The sequence below is a fragment of the Cydia fagiglandana genome, chromosome 3 (assembly GCF_963556715.1).
Source record: "Cydia fagiglandana chromosome 3, ilCydFagi1.1, whole genome shotgun sequence".
NCBI classification, from domain to species: Eukaryota; Metazoa; Arthropoda; class Insecta; order Lepidoptera; family Tortricidae; genus Cydia; species Cydia fagiglandana.
Genome location: NC_085934.1, coordinates 14,660,164 through 14,680,936, shown reverse-complemented (window position 1 = coordinate 14,680,936; position 20,773 = coordinate 14,660,164). Strand labels below are relative to the sequence as shown.

At 40.9% G+C, this 20,773-nt stretch overlaps 1 protein-coding gene across 1 annotated transcript; it reads right to left on the bottom strand.

The window, feature by feature from the left end:
* Nucleotides 1-609: 609 nt before the first annotated feature.
* LOC134680162 (protein piccolo) lies at nucleotides 610-20,683 on the bottom strand. Its single transcript, XM_063539232.1, has 18 exons — nucleotides 20,663-20,683; nucleotides 20,242-20,576; nucleotides 19,532-19,693; nucleotides 14,240-16,067; nucleotides 13,411-13,606; nucleotides 12,817-13,062; nucleotides 12,271-12,723; nucleotides 11,655-11,990; nucleotides 11,411-11,563; nucleotides 11,200-11,324; nucleotides 10,617-11,111; nucleotides 10,246-10,532; nucleotides 9,889-10,001; nucleotides 9,021-9,229; nucleotides 7,496-7,706; nucleotides 3,142-3,343; nucleotides 1,757-1,920; nucleotides 610-868 (listed from the first exon to the last, which is right to left on the bottom strand). Exons 2-18 carry the CDS (start codon nucleotides 20,372-20,374, stop codon nucleotides 668-670), a joined length of 5,514 nt encoding a protein of 1,837 aa, XP_063395302.1. The 5' UTR covers nucleotides 20,375-20,576; nucleotides 20,663-20,683; the 3' UTR covers nucleotides 610-667.
* Nucleotides 20,684-20,773: the final 90 nt, after the last annotated feature.

Here is a 20,773-nt window from a genome sequence, read left to right as displayed (position 1 = left end):
CACAGATTTAACGCCTCAACATTGTCCTAAATAAACGCAAACACTTTCGTAAAAAAAATACATATCATTTCCGAATGATTCTCCATGGGTTCTTAAAAAAACTATACAATCTGATTTTAGTCTAGCTCTAGATTGACGCAATGTCCTTTCACAAAATAATCGCACCGTCTATTATATCGGGGGCCACGTACTACTCGATAATTATAATTAAGAAATCACAACAATGTACGAAGAGTCGCAAACTTAAGCCCCATTTAGATTATTCTAGAACGTGCAAGCAATATTCAATACATTGCTAACTACAGAGTATAATGAATCGCAACGTATCGAAAATCGCATGCAAGTTCTTGACACGTCTAAATGGGGCTTTAACGCGGTGTAGTGCAACTCAACAGTTGACAGAGCAATTTGAGTGGTCAAATCGTCTGGTGACAAGCAAAAGTCACTAACTAACACCATTGAAATTATTGGACAATAAACCGTGTTACAAGTGTAATAAAGTACATTGTTACTTTAATTTTTTGATAGTACTTAGTGACTTTTGCTTGTCACCCGACGAAATTAAAGTAAGTTATCCGATCGGTCTTTGACGCGCCAGGTGAAGCCTGCTGACGTGGCGTGCGTACATATATATCTAAGTTCCGGTAAGTTTTATCGGGTCCGGTGGCTAAGGTAGTTGCTGGGGCAGTCGCATGTCGACGTCGGCGGTAGTGGCGGCGGCGGCGGGCTCGGAGCGCTGCTTGATGGTGGCGAGGATCTCCTGCAGGTTGGACGGCAGCGCGATGTCGGCCAGCGGCACCACGCCCGCACCCGTACCCGCACCCGCGTCCGGCGGCGTCATCGGCCGCGACGGCGAGTACGCCTCGTCCTGGAATAACAACACATTACTTGTAATAATTATTAAAAAAAAATTAAGTACAAAGGGCCTAAAGATTTCAGTCCCAAAATGAAATAATAAATGCCAATGTTAAAATAATAACAACGTAACATGTGGAGTACGGTAAAATAGGTATCGAAAAGTGTAGTTACAAATACAATAGAGGCATGGATATAATTAGAGATGCCCCGAATAGTGGACTTGGCCGAATACCGAATATTCGGCCTCCCTCTCGGCCGAATACCGAATATTCGGCATGATATGCGAACATTTTGAGTCACAATTATTACGAAAACTGTTCGCCAACAAAGCACAACGTTTGCTAAGATATATTTTTTATGTTGAACAGAATTAATGAATGTAATTAGCGTCAATCAAATCAGACCCATGATAAAAATAAAATATTTTGGAATCAACTAATGCTCAAAAACGTGCCTTCGTATTTAACCACTTTCCAAGAAAACATTTTAAATATTAAATATACCTAGGTTTTAGTTATTTTCTTGTGAATTTTTTCTTTTTAGGTAGATGCAACAGATATTCGGTATTCGGCCGAATAGTAGGCAACATTCGGCCGAATACCGAATATTCGGCAAAGTGGCCGAATACCGAATAGTTGCCGAATATTCGTGGCATCTCTAGATATAATATTAGCGACCCGCCCCGGCTTCGCACGGGTTAACAAATTATACACCTAAACATTCCTCAAGAATCACTCTACTGATAGGTGAAAACCGCACGAATATCCGTTCAGTAGTTTTTGAGTTTATCGCGAACAAACATACAATCACAGAGGCGGTGGGAGACTTTGTTTTATAAGGTGTAGTTACAGTGTGTTGTCATGGCAACCCGTACAAGTGCAACAGTGTGTATGTTTACCTCGCCGGCGGCGGAGGAGTCCGCCTGCGTCATCTTCCGTATCTGCTGCTTCTGCTCCTCGATCTGGCGGTTGAGCTCCTCCATCTTGCAGCGCAGCGACGAGGGCCCGCTGCCGCTGCTGGTGGACGAGCCGGGGCTGTACGCCTCCTCGTCGTCCGCTGACGCTGAACAAAACAAACATTTACGTTAAATCTATTGCAATGAAGAGTAATTAGCAGGCTAAATAACCCGCATTTTTCTGGGGATTAAATTTTCTAGCCAAAAACTTGGGTTATTTTTTTTATTAGGGATATCTTACACAGATCAACCTAGCCCCAAACTAAGCAAAGCTTGTGCTATTGGGTGCTAGGTGACGATACACATACTTATATGTATAGATAAATACACACTTATACACATAGAAAACACCCATGACTCAGGAACAAATATTAGATTTAAACTTAATTTTTCCTTGCCGACTAACCTATGGGAAGCTAGGGGCTGGATGCAACTTCTGCAGCGCAGGCTTCGCTATGCACAAAATGAACAAGGTAGGCTGGCGTATCGAGTTAATCAAGTGCCACAGTTTGATTGCTATATCCTGTTTCCGTCATTTTCTGTATTTGTATTATGTTTGATTGAATGGTTGACTGGTAATAGAGAATGCCTAAAGGCTTGGCCACACACAGAGCGCGACGCAGCGCCGCGTGATGCCTGGTCAAACAGGGCGCGCGCCGATCGCGCCGGCCTCACGCTCTCAACACGCCCTCAAGGCGCGCGTGCACGCGGCGCGGCCGCGCGGGAACGCGGCGCACCGCTCGCTGCCTAACGTCCGATCCTACTGATGTGACCTTGCGCGACGCGGCGGGCCGCCGCGTTCGCTCGGCGCAGCGCTGCGCACGCGCCGCGCGGACGCAAGGAGCCGCGCGGCGCGGGGCGCGACAGAAGCGGGGCGTGATACCGGCGGGACGCAGTCTGTTTGACGTCGGTAACCTGTTAGCATGTGCCGCGGTCGCGCGGCGTGGACGCGGCGCTGCGTCGCGCTCTGTGTATGGCCAAGCCTTAAGGCATTGTGCCTACTGTCTTTGTACCGAAAGGTTAAATAAATAAATAATGTAATTGGCAAACTTTATTGTTTACTGCCCTGTAAAGGCCTGTGCACACCGGCTACGTGTGCGTGACGTGCACGTGCGCGCGCGGCGTTGTAGTACACAGATCCTTATGAGAGACGGCACACCGCTTGCGTGACGTGTGCGGCTCCAACATTTTAGCGCACGCGCACGTGCACGTCACGCACGCGCAACCCGGTGTGCACAGGCCTTAAGCCTTTATAAGGCAGAGGGAATATATTTCCCACCTGATTTTGCACTTTATTTCAATTTTGGTTATACTAGTACATAGCTCACCTAGTGTGGCGGCTATCTTGTCCTTGACGGAGGTGGAGAGCTTGGGCGAGGTGTAGGCGGCGGGCAGCGGCAGCGCGCGGCGGCGCGGCGACGCGGGCGGCGTGTACGACGTGCCCGCCGCCCCTGCCGCCGCCGCCGCCGCCGCCGCCGCCGCCAGCACCGGCGGCGTGTACGACCGCTTGCGCGACGAGCGCCGGACTTGCTGCGAACATAATATATTAAACAATTACCATCTAGATATTCTATAGAATAAAATAGTTTAACTGTGTAAAAAAGGGTATAAATTGATGTTACATAATATTGTTTCCGATCCTTAATTTACCATAATAATGGGAGAACTTAGATAATATTCTGGCTAGATACTGTCTACAGGATTACGAAGTTACGGAGTTGCCGGCGTCCATAGTTTACGATGCCTGATGAGTGATGACGCGGACTACGAGTATGTTTGCCACCTTATTCGATTAAAAAAATAATCTGCCGGTACGCCGATAGCCGGTATCTTAGGATAATAATAACAATAAAAATCAGTGATCACATAACAAAAAAAAAATATTGCAGCTTAAGACATACAATTTTATCGTTAATATCTGACCCTCAGACTCTTCCAGACTCGTAACTTCAGAAGCGTAATAATCTTAAAAATAGCGAATATCTATAAAATCAGACGCATTTCAAACATTTTAGTAAGTACCTAAGAATTACGCTACTTCAATGCAACGCTTACCAGGGCATCTTGCTTATTGTTGCTTAGTATTGCTTCTAGTTCAGTAGATATTTGCTATTTTCAAAATTAGTTTTCCCAAAACATCTTATTAATTTTAGAAAATAGATGGTAAAAAATACTAGCAGTTCGTCAATAAGTATTTAATAAATAAATAAATGGATACAAAAAAACTTTCGTTAATATATTAAACCTACCCTATAAATTGTTATCAAGGTTTATTTTCACCGCCTTTTTAGTAACTGTAGTTATACAAGCACAAATACACTTCCTTTCAGACTCCACAAAAACTCTTCGGTCTATATTTTTTTTAACTTTTGAATATAAATACAGTAACCAAAGTCTGTTGATCCACTGATAGTGAATTTTTGGAAACCCTCTGAGGGTAGGTGAATAATATATTGAACTACTTCAACATACTAGCCTTAAGCCTATCCTATATTAGTAGGTATATGCGTGTGCAATGATGAACATAAAATAAAATGGTTAAACGAAAACGCATTTAACCAAATAAAATAACTACCTACTAATAGTTGTTGTGTGAACGTACATGTTTATCAAGGTACCACTAATAAAAACATAAATCATGACACGGAAGCGTTAAGGAAAGCTGACTCATAAGTCATAACGCAGCGCAGATGCGCTCAATTACAAAATCGTTCATTAGCAAGTCCATGTCATCAAAACACTCGATATCAATTTTTGTTTCTTAAAATTGGTGAATCGTGAATGGTAGGATTTTTTCAAATGTCATGCCTACTGCTAATTGGTTATGAACAGATGTAATTCTTTGTGAGTGTGATGTATCGCAGAGCAATCTTAGAATTCCATGCAATTAAGTACCTATTAAGTAGGTATTCATTCATCATGCTAATTCCATAAGTGGAGATTGTTTATGATTATGACTCGATGAACGCATAGATATAAACTATGGATGAGCGCATGCATATGAATTGCCCGTTGCGATCTTCATGTCAGCAAAAAAGCGCCATCTGTTACACACTGCGTACAACTACGTGAGCTCGACTCTCGCGATAACTTTGTACGGGCGTACAAGGCTTGTTAAGTTTATTCGCGGTTTATATCAGAAGAGCGTCGATTAAGTTTATGGTTAATCAAAATTATTTGTTGTATTTGTTGGCGTTGTTTGATATCCGTGTCGTCGACACTGACGCTCCTTCTTACCTCTCAAGACCCGTGACATCTGTACTAAAATCAGCTGAAGACGAAAAACAGAGAAAATATTCCACGGCCTGTGAAATGCGACATGCAACTTTCACACCACTTGTAACATCTGTTGACAGCGTCTATGCACCCCAAATGTCCTCCGTTATAAAACATATGGCAGAAACCATATCTCAACGTTGGAACCGATCTCTAAGTACTGTACTGGGCTGGCTGAGATGCAGGATCAGTAACGCCGTTATACGTGCCACCACCATGTGCATCCGAGGCACACGCCACCGGTTTAAGTCCCCCGCCTGGTGGCTTGGGTTCGACGACGGTGCCGCCCTTCCACACATCGACTGAAACCCCTTTTCTACCCTACCTACATATGTCTTAACCTAACCCTTTGCCTATGTATTACTTATGATTCTCGTAATAAATGATTTAGTTAACATATTTATTGTATTAAAATGGGCGAACTTATCCTTATAAGTTTCCGTTCTTCTACGTTATTTCGTGATGTCATTATCGTCTCAGGTGGCAATGCAATATTTTAAACATTCGCGCAGTGCGGTGTGCCGCCCTGTGTAAGCCGGCTCTGTCAAGGTCGACAAGTTGGCCGAGCTACTAGCTACAGCAGTACAGTTCGATAAGTACCTCCCGAGCTTTCGCGAGTAAAATGCGGCGAACAACTATTTCTGTTAGTTTCTTGCTTGCAAAACAGGTAGAGTAAAAAAGAAGGAAACAGCAATACAAACTAACTATTTTGGCTCAGTGATCCAAAGAGAATCTTGGCCTCCGAAACGAGAGCGTGCCACCTGTCCACAAATATGATGCAAAAATATAAGTAGGTAATGGAAAGTATTAAATACAGCGATGTGAATTAATCGGTGTTTGAAAATGCGCGCTTTGTTTCTAGCGCTCACCTGTTAATTTTTTTTGAGTTTTACCTACAGTTAATTAAAAACTTTAACCTGACAAGAATTAATATACTAGGTACCTAAGTCAACGAATAAAACAATAACAAATACTTGATCTTGTTATTTCGAATGTTTGTAATAATTATGTAAAAGAAACGGGAACAAACTCTGTAAGACAGACAATAGGTACTTTAATTTCGGTAATTATATCCGGTAGGTAATCAACTAATCATATTTAAGTAAATTTACCTATACAAATCACGCAGTATGCATTTCTACTTCATAATAACTTCCAAAGAGAAATGACGTCCTTACAAGGTTAATGCATTAGCGCTATGACGTACGAGCGAACATTAGTTGCTCGTGAGAATGAAATAAAATTATCGTTTAAAATTGGTTTTAAGCAATAAATAAACCTAATTGGAAATTACTTACCGATGATATGAGATCCCATTTTTTTTCTTATACTTCCTATAATGGTTTTTGCACCCTTTTACAACGCAATAAGGCATTTTTGTGTTATGCTGCGTGACAACTTTCTACTGCGCAATTCGCCACACGACTGAGCGCCGGGGTGTGATAAATGCAAATATCACACCCATGTAGCGGCCCCCTTTTTAGTGCTCGTTAGCCGCGTCCTTACGAAGTAATATATATGTCCATGGATGAACGTTATTATATTTCATAGGGGCTACCGCGAAAACCGATTTTCTTTCTCTTTTACTCCAATGAAGGCTTAATTAGAGTGACAGAAAGATTGCGAACTTCGATTTTCTCGGTTATAGCCCGGGACACTAGATAAATAAGTAGGGTAAGTATAACGCAGATGCGCTCAATTACAAAATCGTTCATTAGCAAGTCCATGTCATCAAAACACTCGATATCAATTTTTGTTTCTTAAAATTGGTGAATCGTGAATGGTAGGATTTTTTCAAATGTCATGCCTACTGCTAATTGGTTATGAACAGATGTAATTCTTTGTGAGTGTGATGTATCGCAGAGCAATCTTAGAATTCCATGCAATTAAGTACCTATTAAGTAGGTATTCATTCATCATGCTAATTCTATAAGTGGAGATTGTTTATGATTATGACTCGATGAACGTTATTATATTTCATAGGGGCTACCGCGAAAACCGATTTTCTTTCTCTTTTACTCCAATGAAGGCTTAATTAGAGTGACAGAAAGATTGCGAACTTCGATTTTCTCGGTTATAGCCCGGGACACTAGATAAATAAGTAGGGTAAGTATACAGCAATGAAACCACTAGACAAAATCTCACTTATATTTGTCGTCAAACTCACACAAATTCACACGCATTTGAGCTCTAAATAAATTACCTAGCTTTATCATTTAAAGAGAATGAGTATAATTTACAAAAAACCTAACATTTTAAAACATTATCACATATGGGAAAACACACAAAATATAAATAAATAAATAGGGTCATATAAAGCAATGAAACCACTCTGCAAAATGTAATATATATTTATCGTCTTCGTATTTACATGTTTAACTGTCGGTTCTATATGGTGTGACGTACCTTGTTGGGCGGCGGCGCGTGGGGCGGCTGCGCGGCGGGGCGCTTCTTGCGCTGGCGGATGACGATGGCGACGAGCAGGTGCGTGCGCACCTCGCCCAGCCCCGGCCCGTCCAGCGGCAGCAGCACGGCCGGCAGCGCCGTGTGCGCCGGCAGCGGCACGATGTAGAAGTCCTTCACCAGCGTCGTGTTCAGCACGCGCACCACGCCCAGCCTGCAACCACACCGCTCTCAATCCTCTCTACTACAACTTACTTCGGTTTATTAGATGGTATCGTCTTGGGTCGTCCCATTCGTTTTTCGTCAAGTTCTTAAATTAGTCCTATTCTGCTTTCGTCACTCATTCTACATTGAAAGCCACCGACGATTGTGACGAATGAAGAATGAGTGACGAAAGCAGAATAGGACTAATTTAAGAACTTGACGAAAACGAATGGAATTAACGACCCAAGACGATACCGGTTAGATACCGATTCGCCGGATTCGTTTCGCCAGATTCCTGTTTTGCCGAATTTACTCTAGTACGCCACAATCCGAATATACGAGAATCCGACGAATCGGGAACTAACCCTTACTTCCACGCCGCTTTGTAAGGACGGTGTTTGTCTGCTATTGAATAAGGTAGTGTTCCGGAAAACCACAAAATAAATGCCTAACAGTGAATAAAATCAGGCGTTACTCAAGACAAGCAAAGAGAGCGTATTAGCAAAGCATATTTTTGGTTTTAATTGAAATGCCTAACTGCATGTTTGAAGCTACTTTCATACCATTTGTTTTGCTTCGACGTAGTTTTAAATTTGTTATCGGCGCAATCGGATCAATTTCACTATGTGATTTTTTTACAGTCGAGGTTAAAGATATGATTACATTTTTCACCTTATCACAAAGGGGTAAGGTGCAAAAGTGTAAAAATATTTTCAACGGCGACTGTACGATTATTATTTGTTAGGGTGGTATTCCACATATCCAGTCTTCTTTGTTCAATGTGTATTGCGTCTCACATTTTTGCTGAATGAGGGAGTGAAACGCAATGGCAGGTGGAATGCCACCCTAACCAGTCTGATTTGAACGTATGAAAATGATGTCGTGCTGTATAGGGATGTTTCCTGTACTTAAAATAAATTATTTCAAACCGTGCACGAAATAAAGCACCAGATAATTATTAGAAAAACATAGATAGCAGCTATTTTTAAACACAATTTGTATTTAATATATCGGATTGAAATATAAAAAGTAGGTGAGTTTACCGTGACGTCACTACATTAGTTTTCATATAAATTCCATATTAGAAAATCGTTTTGACAGTTCTAAAAAAGAAGCTGATTTGACTAGTAGGAATGTAGCCTATTGTACAATACATGTAAAAAAATTCTCGCCAGAGCCATATGTGATTTTAAAATAACACAAAGTGAAATCGACCGATGCGGTTTTTAACCGACTTCCAAATCTCAAAGAAGGAGGTTATCAATTCGCTTGTATGGTTTTTTATGGATCAAGGTAAGGTAAGGTAAGGTAAATAAAGACACACCTATTCCTACTACTGAGATAGCTGTATAGAGCTATATACTGCATTTTTTCTTCGTCGTTGGCAGCCTGCAACTTTAATATGATTATGTCTTTATTGCTAGCTCTCTTCATCTTGCTGATGTAGTCCCACACCGTGTCGGGGTTTATCCTGCCCACGATATCCAATTCCGTGCTGAGATCTTCCTCTATATCCGCGGCTGTTCCGGATACCTATAAACATTTTTTTTTTAATTTTAAATTTTCACTTACTAATGTTTGTATTCCAAATATAGCCCTTAGATAGACCTTTGACGCGTCGAGTGCAATAAAAGGTATCAAGATCATACCAAATTCAATTCAATACGACTAGAGAAGGCGTGTGCTTCTTCACAAATATTTAAGCCTCAACCACGCCTCGATTGATAGACAAATCAAAATCACTTCGAGTGCCCAGCCAGCCCGTTATATGTCTCTTTTGCACTTTCGGACATTTTGCATTATTTTTACAAGCTTTTATTTAACTTGCAATGTACCTATGTAAATATGTAACTATGTTTGTACGGGTCAAATCTTGCAAGATTTTGACCCATTTTCCGACTTCCAATGAAGCTGAAAATTTGCATACATATATGTAAGTCGGGTGACAATGCAATATTATGGTACTATCGAGCTGATCTGATGATGGAGACAGGTGGACGCCATAAGAACTCTGTGATAAAACAACGAAACCTAATTGTGTGTTGGGGTTGTTAGAATGGTCTCGATGAGTATTAGTTGTCTGTGGAAAGAACAGTACAGTCAGCGATAAAAGCTTGTACCAAAAATGAAATTTTTGCCTCAAACTTATTACTAAGTACTGTGAGTAGGTACAAAGTAGTATGTAGACAGACCTCATGTGCGGCGACGTAGAAGCGCGCCACGTCCACCATGTTGATGCAGCCGTTCCACACCGGCGCCGACGAGTGCTCCACCGTGCTGCTGGGCTCCTGGTCGCTCTCCGCCTCTGCAATAGATACTACTTTTATAAACAAAAGGTGATAAAACTTTTTTGCCAAAAACGTTGCCATGGTTACGTCGCCTGGGTCACTTATAAATAGAAGCCGTTATATCGTATTTCATCGCAGGCTTGGGTAAATTTAAAACTCTTTCTATCGGCTATCTGCTAATCCAACAAGAAGTAAATGTAACAATCGTAACAAAAAACAAGCTGATTGGCCCATAAACGAACAAGATATTTGTTATATTACCTGCAACTTTCTCCAGATTTTCAGTACTAGGTTTTGGTGAGGCGAAAGTGGTACCGGGCAATAAACTAGCATCCACCGCGAAAGTTTTCGTCGGGTCGTAATCCGTGTTGCCGTATTCTCCGATCTCATTCTTATTATAGCTATCCTCGTACACATCGTCCCGGGATTTCCTCAGGTCCTCTTCGGAGAAGGCGGAAGTGATCATGGGCTCGTGTGGGTCATATTCGGGATGCGCTTCCTTCAGCATCGCAGACTTTGGCCTCTCCAATGAATCGGAATCTGTAGATCTACAGGAAAGTAAATGATGATCAAAACATAGTCGTTAATCAATATACTATACGGCGACTAAACAGCAAAATAATAATACTCACTCATTTTTGCTCTTAGTGTAAACCACTTCTTGAGATCTAGAGCGATGTTTGGCCTTGTCGTCGGTGCTGGTCCTGTGCTTGGACCGCGAGCTGTTCCGGCGCCGCGAGGGCTCCTTGGACTTGGAGCGGCGCGAGTGGCGGCGCGAGCGCGACTCGTCTCGACTCTGGGAGACCGACCTGGAATGTTCTCGAGACTTCGACCGCTTTTTAGACTTGGTTCTCGACCGCGATCTTCGCCTACTGCGCTCGGTGTCTTTCTCTTTGGAAGAGTCTCGCCTCGATCTCTCTTTGGAGGCGGCCCTCGTTCTTTTTTCCGATCTACGCGTATGCCTTTCACCTTTATCTTTCCCGTCCGACTTTCTTCTTGACGATCGTGATTTTCTGCTTTCAGAGTCTCGTTTTGATTCTCGACTACTTTTTTTGGAATGGGTAGAATCTTTTGCGCTTTTCTTACTACTATGCTTTTTAGATTCGGTTTTCACAGGACTTTCGGCGCTAGAACGGAAGGAAGACTGATTAATATTCCGTAAGTACATCAAAGTAGGCAATTATAATATACACTCTATAGTGTAACGACACTTACGTTTCAGAGGAGTTGTCTTTTGACGGTTCTTCAGTAGCTGTTGAGTCATTCAGAGCAGAGACCAAATCTTCTACTGGCACGTTCGGGTCCAACTCGGTGGAAACAGATTCTTTTGTCTCCATTACCTAGAATAAAAAAAAAATGTATACCAAAAATGTAATTCACTGCATCGACAATAATAAAGTAGGTATGTATATAATAAGTATGTTACCTCTTCACCCTTATGTGTCTTAAGAACATATGTTTTACTGGCAGCCAATAGATCCAGTTCCGATTTCTTTATTAACTCCAACTGATATTTAGCTTCCTTGTCTCTCCATTGTGCCAACTCCTGACTAGCTAGTTCCTCTGGCGACAATCGTACCTAAAATACGGAAGAATTAAAACATGCAGATACTAATCAACTTCATCATCATGAGAATAAAAGAAAATAAAGAGAATAAAAGAATACATACCAATTGTTTAGGTGTTATAGTTTTATCACAGATTTTCTGCCACAGCGAAAGATTTTTCCGATCTTTAATGTTGAACATTAGCGACCTGTACTTCGCCTTGTACTTCATGCCGACGTCCCGGAACAACTCGTGCAGTTCGTACTCTGTGTCGTACGCGAACTGTTTAATCTCGTCTTCACTAAACTTGGGCCCTGTGTTCTCCGCCATGCGGACAGTCATTTGTTCTTGCAAGGCTTTCCTCACGTTATCTCGGATCGGCTCCGCGGACTTCATTTTGTTTTTAGTGTCGGGCGGCGTGTCCTTTTTGCGCGCAGCGGCCGGCGAGACTGATGGTGCCTGTAACGTAATATTATGAGCGTGCAGAGTTATAATCAACGTGCAAACACGATCAAGGTTATTGCCGTTACGTATAAGGCATGGAACAATATCTTCCGTACACAAATAAAATGTTTTACGAGCGTAAGTTCTTACTTTATCAGACTGAATACTAATTTAAACCTTTGATGGCCAAGGACACTTAGTTCTCGTGATTTGTCATGCTGTTATTTATAGCGACGTGATATGATAACGTTTAGAAGGCAGTCAAAAAGTTAACTAATGCAATAAAAAATCTTACCTTAGTTGCTTTTTCGCTTGCTGACCGGTTAGCCGTGCGAACGAGTTTCCTGGGTTCAGCCAGAGTTCTTAGGCCTGAAGTACTGGCTCTTGGAGTGTCAGGGAACTGCGGCTGCTGTGATTTCGGCGTCACTGGAGTTTTGGGTGACGTCAGAGTTTTCGGCTCATCTCTTGCGTACATTAGTTTAGGAGGAATCTCTTTGAGTTCTTTATGAACTTGCAGCCCTGGTTTTTTAGGAATTCGTTCAAAATTAAGTGTTGTTTGTATTTTGCTTGGTTCCTTTGTTGCTGATGCTGCTTTCTTCTTCATTACATTCGGTTTAATAGAACTGAGAGTTCCAGGCCGTACCACTTCAAAAGTGGGATTCTTTTGTAGCCAAATTTTCAAGTTCTCAGGTGTGGGAGCATTCGGTCCAGCGAGTACCCTGCCGGACTTCCTTTCATACACAATTACCTGAAATGATTAAATAGAAAATAAAAATTGCTTACCATGTATTGATTATATAGGGTGATTCCAAATTACAGGATAGTATTAAACAGTGCTTACTCTGGAATCTGATTTTGTTTTATCATGATCTCTGTTCCCGTCTGGTTTCCCTGGTGTTTGATTTCCCAACGAGTCTTGAGCGTGCTTCAGAATACACGCGTCGCTGCAGTAAATGCTGCTGGCGCGAGCAGGCTTCTTACATACAATGCAACTCGTCTTTGACGACACGGCTTTGCTCGCAGGTGGCGACACCAGAAGAGGTGGTGATTGATCAGTATCAACTTCTTGCTTCTTTTGAATTGTCATCTAAAATAGAATAAAAGTCAGCAATCATGATGAGGACAAAAACAAATAGGTTTAAAAGTGCTAATTTGTCAAAACTTTTAAAGACATTAAGCTCAAGATTTTGTGCTAAACTATATAAAATATATAGTAGTCAATCAACTTTTATTTTCAATATATTCCAGCATTATTGTTGTTTTGAAAATTTTGACAGGATATTCTCCTAAGTTTGTTAGTAACATTGAGCATCAACATTTCTTAAAAAAACATACTTTTTAAGTAACTGTACCTATGTTGTATCTTGGCTTATAAAAGTATAACATGAAGATGAGAAAAACTTGATATGCAATAGGCAAAATTGACTTTACTCACTTTATTTGTGATAGTTTTAGGAGTAGGTTTAGTCTTTTTCACACAGTTGGGACATCTCCATTCTATGCCATCTTCTTCCATCTGCTGACCCATCGCTTTGGTAATGTTAACACATTTGCCATGGAACCAGTCCTCGCAGCTGTCGCAACATATCATGAAGCGATTGTTGTGGGGCTGTTTACATATACACCACAATCTAAAAAAAGCACAATTTAAGTAATCACGCAAAGAATTCGACTTTAATTTATCAATATTATTTCCGGCCCTATTCATATCGTGAAATTTATAAAATGTTTCGATAAAGGATATCCCAAACACGTGTACTTGACGTATTTCCCGTGTTAAGATTTAAAAAAAAAGGTTGTCATTTATAAACAACAAAGAGGTTCATGTATCGATTATGTCAGACCAATGTCAGACTTTCAGATTGTATTTGCATAAAACCTCCTTCAAATGATAAGGAAATCAAAGAACTGGAATAACACATCTCAAATAGCGATAGTCGGTTAAACAATATTTTACATATTATTGAGATTGTAAAGAATGGATATTAAAAACGTAAGTAATGAGGTTAGGGATAATTCGTTGCAGGTAATTATGGAGAAATTTGTGGGATACGAGGTCGATCAAAGGTTATTTACCTCTGCTCGCGTTACTGTTTTTTTTTGTATAAATTGGTTTATTTTATGGAGGTGGGCAGGAAAGAGTATTGATATTGTACTGTATCGATACGAGAATATAATCGGACTTTTATGAATGATAGCATATTTTTATAATGGTATAAAACTTTATGAATAAGGCCTCTCGTTTCGTACAGTGTTTCATATACCTATAAGGATCATCTTCCGAGTTCCAGCTCTCCTGAGATTCCGTGAATATTTTGTCCGGAACAACGGGCGGCGGCGCGGCCGGGTCCGGCTTCTTGGCGGGCAGCTTCTTGTTGACGTACGCCTTGGACGCGGGCGCCGGCGCCGGCGCCGGCTCGGGCGCGAGCGCGGGCGGCGCGGCCGCTGCTGGTGCGAGCGGCGCCGGCGCGGGCGGCGGCGCGGGCTCCGCGGCGGCGGCGGGCGCGGCCTCCTGGCTCGTCATTTGACTCTTCCGTTTCGATGACCTCGTGGCGGGCGCCTCTATCGGCGGCAATGTGATAACGCGACCGTCGCGTCTCACTATCTCGATCGGATTCTTTTGCGGCGGCAGGGTCTTTACCGCTTTCGGTGGCGTTTGCCGGTATAGGAGACTCCTCGATGCGGGCGTTTGGGGCGTCGGAGGCCGGGCGGCCGGCGCCGTCGCCGCGGTGGCGGCCGGGCCCGGGTCCACCTTGCCGAGGACCTGTTTGTCCAGGACCTCCTGGAGGTTCTCCGAACTCTCCACCAGCTGGGCCACGTGCATCAGGAAGTCCTCGCTCAAACCTTCCTCCTCGGACGGCAGGGCCCCGAGTAGGTCCAGAGTGGGAGATAGCGGGCCGGCTAGACTTGGACTGTTCATAGTGTGAATTGTTGAAATAGTGGGCTGAGTTTTATTTAAAGTTGTAACGGGAGTATCTTGGAATATCTGCGCTAGACTGGCATCGTCGATTTGTGGAATGAGATCGTAGCCTTTAGATACTTTATCAGTGGGATTGATCGCCTTATCTTTCTGTTTCGAATATGTTTTCTGTGGAACGACACTTTTAGCTTTATCAATGGCTCCAAGAGTTTTGACAACATCTGATGGCTTCTCTTCTCCCTCCTGCGGTTTAGCAGGGTCCGGTTTCTTGACTCCGACAACTTGTTCCTTCTCACCTATAGTAGGTGGTTTATTTTCAGTTGAAACCCTTCTAATCACATCAGGTGTGGAGAACAGTGACGTCATGTCAGTTAGTAAGGCGGAAACGTGAGCAGGTGTTTTCTTTTCCTTTTTGATTGGTTTCAAAGACGGTTTCACTACAACTCTGCTGAGTTCATGGCCACTAAGGTTGAGTTTTGGTACAGCAACAGGACTCTCCTTCTGTAATACATTATCTGAAGAAATTTGCTTCTTTTCTGGTACACTTTTACTTATGATTTTTTCTTTAATTTCTCGTTTAACAAGACTTTTGTTAGACTTCAATCTGGCAGCCACTTTAGGGCTAACTTTGGCTTTAGCGGCTTGGGCACTCTTTAGAATTCGAGGTTTTAATTTTGTTTTACGCAACTTGGGAGGTCCAGACCTGTCTTTTGTATCTTTATAGTCTGAATCAGAGTCTCTGTCAGAAATTGCATCGGCAGAAGAGCTAGCCGATGATGACTCATTTTCTTCCTCACTTTTAGGCTGACTCGATGTACTCTTATCCGGTTCAGTGGCATATTTTGATTTAGTCAAGACTGGCAATGGTTTTGTTAATACATCATTTCCCTTCAAGATAATACCTTCCTGAGGATTTATAGCAATTTTTCTGCCTTTGGGTATGATTTGTTGTTCCAATATTGTGATTTTCTTTGCACTTGGGACTGGTTTTGGAGGTGGAGTATGTGTGATCTCAATAACGGGATCATCATAGCTGGCAAAGCTGTCAGTTCTCTGTGGAAGAGACTGGCTCGGAGATGTGAGTGATGTGTAACAATGATCATTATGAAAGCCAATCAGACTATTCTCTCTTGTTTCTATTCTCAATGATTGCAACATTTCAGCTCCACTATCTGTAAGTAGAAAAGGATTTAAATTAGTGCAGTAAATAAATAAAATACAAATATGTGCAATTTCCCAATAACATTCAAAATAGGATATGTTACGGCGAAATATGAGCGGGCCCCCAGTGTTGCCAGGGCTCTGGAGTCATAAGTTACGTTTCGTTTCCCTAAAAGTCACGTTTTTGCTGCTTAAGTTACATTTTTATATTATTGTATTGTATGGGTAGGTAATCGATTTTGTTAGAAGAAATTCAGAAAATAATATATTTCACAAAAATTCTACTAATCTTATATGATTATTCTTTTTGATAGCACTAATTTAACACATTTATATCATTTAACACAAAAAATAATTAATTCTACCAGCAAACATAAGAAAACAACTCAAAATTTGCGTTTGATTACTTTGCCTCACATGTGGATAAAATGCAACTTTCTTATTAGGTTTTGAACAATCAAGAGAGCCTGTACCAGGGGCCCGTTTCTCAAAAGCCCGCTCCACACTCGTGCGCGAATCGCGGCGCGAAGCCGCGAACGCGAGTCTGGAGTCGATTTCGCATATCAGCGAACTAGACTCCACACTCGCGTTCGCGGCTTCGCCCGCGATTCACGCGCATAGTCTGGAGGGCGCTTGAAGCTTGTAACTTGTAATACAAGCGGATGTCACTTTTTGACAGCATATGTTAGAAAGGGACTTCCACTTATATTACAAGTTACAAGCTTTTGAGAAATGAGCCCCAGCTGGTGTGGGGAAAAAGAAATAGCCGACCGCAGTTTTTTTTTGCAATAACAGACAAAGAAAAATTGAATTGAACCTACGGTCGACGAATTGGATAAGTACAAACTAAAAGAAATTATTAAAAATGGTGGATGTAACGTCAAGGTAGAGTCTGTGCGGAAAGAGAAGAGTCGTGGGATTTGAGGGCGCGCCAGTGCTATTTTATGGTTTTTGCTATGCTGACAACACTGGTCACGTGATTATAGTACGACACTAAAGGTCATGATACTTGTATCCCTTTTGTTCCGGTTTTTTACCACGGCTTACTAAACGGAGCCTGTGGCCTATTTTATAAAGCTACAACTTACAATTTACAAGCGAAAGTCTCGCTCTATCACATATGGTTAGAAAGAGACTTCCGCTTGTAAATTGTAACTTGTAGCTTTATAAAATAGGCCACTGGTGGTGGTGTCGGCTCGTCAACTCAATCCTCTGATTTAGCGCAGGCACTAGTTTTCTTTTTAAAACACACTTTTGTTTTTATGTTTCAGATACTAAAAAGTGACAGTGCGATTGACAAAACTGCTAAAACTAGTTAAGAATCTGCCCAATACAACTGTAATTTTAGTACCAAACAAGATAGAGTCTCATTTATGTACTACCTAATCTGTGCAGTCCAACAGTTATCTTAATACAAAACAGGGTAGATCGGGTAGAAATTGGGCATTAGAACTGTAATTTTACTATCTGGGATATATTTCACCCATTGTAAACTTGACTTGTAATGTATGTGTACATTATTAATAATAAATATGAATATGAATAAAAATAGTGCATAAGTAGGTAGGCCTTATTGGGATATGTCCGGTTCTCTCATCTCACGATATTTTACTTCGCCGAAAAGTCTGCTAAATATGAAATACCTACTTATAATTTCGTAACTAACAGAACCTAGTAAACGAACTTACAAATAAAGAAATATTTTTATGAAAAGGTTTTATTCTTTGTAATCGACGTCTGAATTAAAATATTCAATGTCACTTATGTTTGAGCTAGCTTCAGAACAATCAGGGACTGATGTGAGGAACTGGATGTGCTTGAATCCGGCACGTAGATTACGAATTCTTGCATATCACTTAGCGGTCTTTTATTGGAGATACCGTAGGTATTTTTAAACAATCCTGAAAAAATAATTACATATAAATATGCATAAAATGGCAAGTATCAAGACTATTTGTCAGTTATTTTAAAGATCATGAATGACCTGCATATTTATGAAAATTAATATATTTTGAATGAATATACTTACCGATTATGTACTGGAGACAAGTTACTTAGGGGGCTTATTAAATAGGTAATTACTTGATATTAAATACAACATCAATACCCGCGAATAGAGGAAACACGTTCCGCGACTTTTTGTAAGTCGATAGTCGGTTTTTAGCCGTTTTCTTCCCGCTGACAAAACCGAACAATGTTAAATATAATTTTTCTTGTGGTTTTATGTACGGTTTCATCGTGTTTTGAAAATATTTTATACATAAAACTTGCGGTTTTTGTTAATAAAAATATACAATGACAGAAGTTTGTTTACTTTTTACAAGACAGGTGTCAAAGGTTTGATTGCCATATAAAATTTAAAATGTTAGTTCCCGTTTCTGCCACGACTCTTCTCTTTCCGCACAGACTCTATCAGTGCAAGTGTCAACTTGGGTGCGTTCTAGTGATGGGCCAAATCGAAAAAATTTCAAACCGAATTAGTCGACTCCGATTTAAACCCAAATCGGTTTGCAAACCGATTTGGCCAAGTCGATTTAACTTCTACTTTTTAAGTATCAGTAGTTCAAACCGCTCCGTAGTCTTTGAGTTGAGGAAATTGAATTGTCAATTTTACGCTTTGTTCGATCCGATCGACAGCAAAAATTTTGACTTAAAAGTTTTGTAATATTTTTTTTAGTTTTATTGCGCGGTAAATCACAATTTTATAATTTCTAAAGCTAAAACGGGAAAGCACTATACGAGCAAGCAGGAAAGAGCGTGTGGTCTCGTGCGATTTCGTGTCATTGCCGCGAATCGTTGAGTTAGCAAATCGACGCGGCGCAAAACTGCCAAACCGATCCAAGTATACCGCCAAATCAATCGCTTTAAGCACATGCGAAATTGAACCTTACAACAAAAACAATAAGTTTCATTTTACTTTACCTGTAGATACCAAGTTTCGACTCGACTCAATAATGGCGGCAATGTGCATGGCAACATTTTTCTTCGTGGTTTGAAATCGATTTGCTTACATTTTAATCCTCAATATGTCAAATGAAAGTGACGCATCAACAAATATGAAAGGATGCGTTTAGAGCGGGTGAACGTATCTTAAGTCGATTTACGGAACACTCACGTCGAATTAGTCGACTTCAGACCTAAATCGGTTTGAACCGATTTGTGAAGTCGAATCGTAACATCGCTAGTGCGTTCACTCCGTTCCTAAATAATACGAATTGCAGAACTAAACTTGTCCAAAATTCGACTAGCTTAAAAAGTCACAAAAATTGCCTCAAGATCGTAAGTCACGCACGTGTCACACGAGAAGGCGAAAAGTCACGAAAAATGTGACTTTTGTGACCATCTGGCAACACTGCGGGCCCCAGACCCCGCCTAGTACCGCTACCCAGTATGGCAACCCCGTCTTCCCTTTCAATTTTAAGCTACACAGAGAAAGAGAAAAATACATACATTTCTGAATTTGTTAAGTACTTACCATACTTTATGATGCTATTAGGCTCATCATAATAACTGTCAACTGAAAGTGTTACGTGTGGTATTTTGTCATCCTCTCCCTCAGAGTCAGTGGCATCATCAGGCTTGCCTTCATGTCCTACCCGAACCACACTTATTCCAGCAGCTTGTGCTCCATCCGTTCCTTAAGATATATGCGGAATTCAATTAAAATTGAGTATTAATGCATGCGTTACCATTAGTAATAATATTAATAAAGTAAACAATATTATAAACGGTAGGCAAAAAATTGGCGCCAAAACTGCGTTGAGTAATTGAGTGTAATTATTGACTATTTACGATGTAAAATCGTAGTTCTATTGATAAAAGAAAAGGAGACAAGAGAAAAATTTAATGACAATAGTCACATCTCGTAAAATATCGCTGTAACTTCTCAAAATACTTTTTATTTAACATAGTAATTCAACAGGGATTATTTGAGGAATTCCGATAAGAAATCGATTTTTATGCTTGTAAAACATTAAAACATGATAAAGTCAAACAGATAAGCATACGAATATAAAATATAACTTAAATGTTTTAAAAATTCGTTGGGTAAATGAGAAGCGTCACGGCGAGCGTCGCTTGGGTGTCGTACTGTTTGTTAGCGAGTACGGCGCATAAAAGGCCACCTTTTACACGAATTGAAAACAAAAGCACACTAATTAAACACTGATATTATTAAACACGTACCCATTAAAGTTCCAAGTAAGTTTTGATCCACAGAAAGAGATCCATCCTTGTTTACAATAACAACAACAGAACTATCAGCCTTCGTGGAAGGCCCATTTAGGTCCGTGTAGTTCGTTATCACTGTATTCGACATTTTTCATTGTAATCCATGCAACTTATGCAAGTCCTCTATTTTTAAACCATTGTAGAAATACACATGCACCGCTTCTATAAATGACGCATTCTAGCAAGCAACGCGCTTGACGCCATTTTGAAATCAATCCACAGCAAGGCTCGCGAGTCACAAAGCTTTTGCACGATTAATTGTCCTTACGATGTATAAAATTGTATCTCAGCTGTAAATTTAAAGAAATTAGAAATTTTAGATGCCTATAGGTACTGTCATTACGTACGTAATAAGAAAAACAAATTAAATTATAACCTCGCAAGAGTCGCCTCGCCTCTATTTTTTTTGGCATATGACAGATAACAAATAAATATTATCGATCTTTGTCTATGGTAAAGACGTGCTTACACTCTCCAACATTCGTCA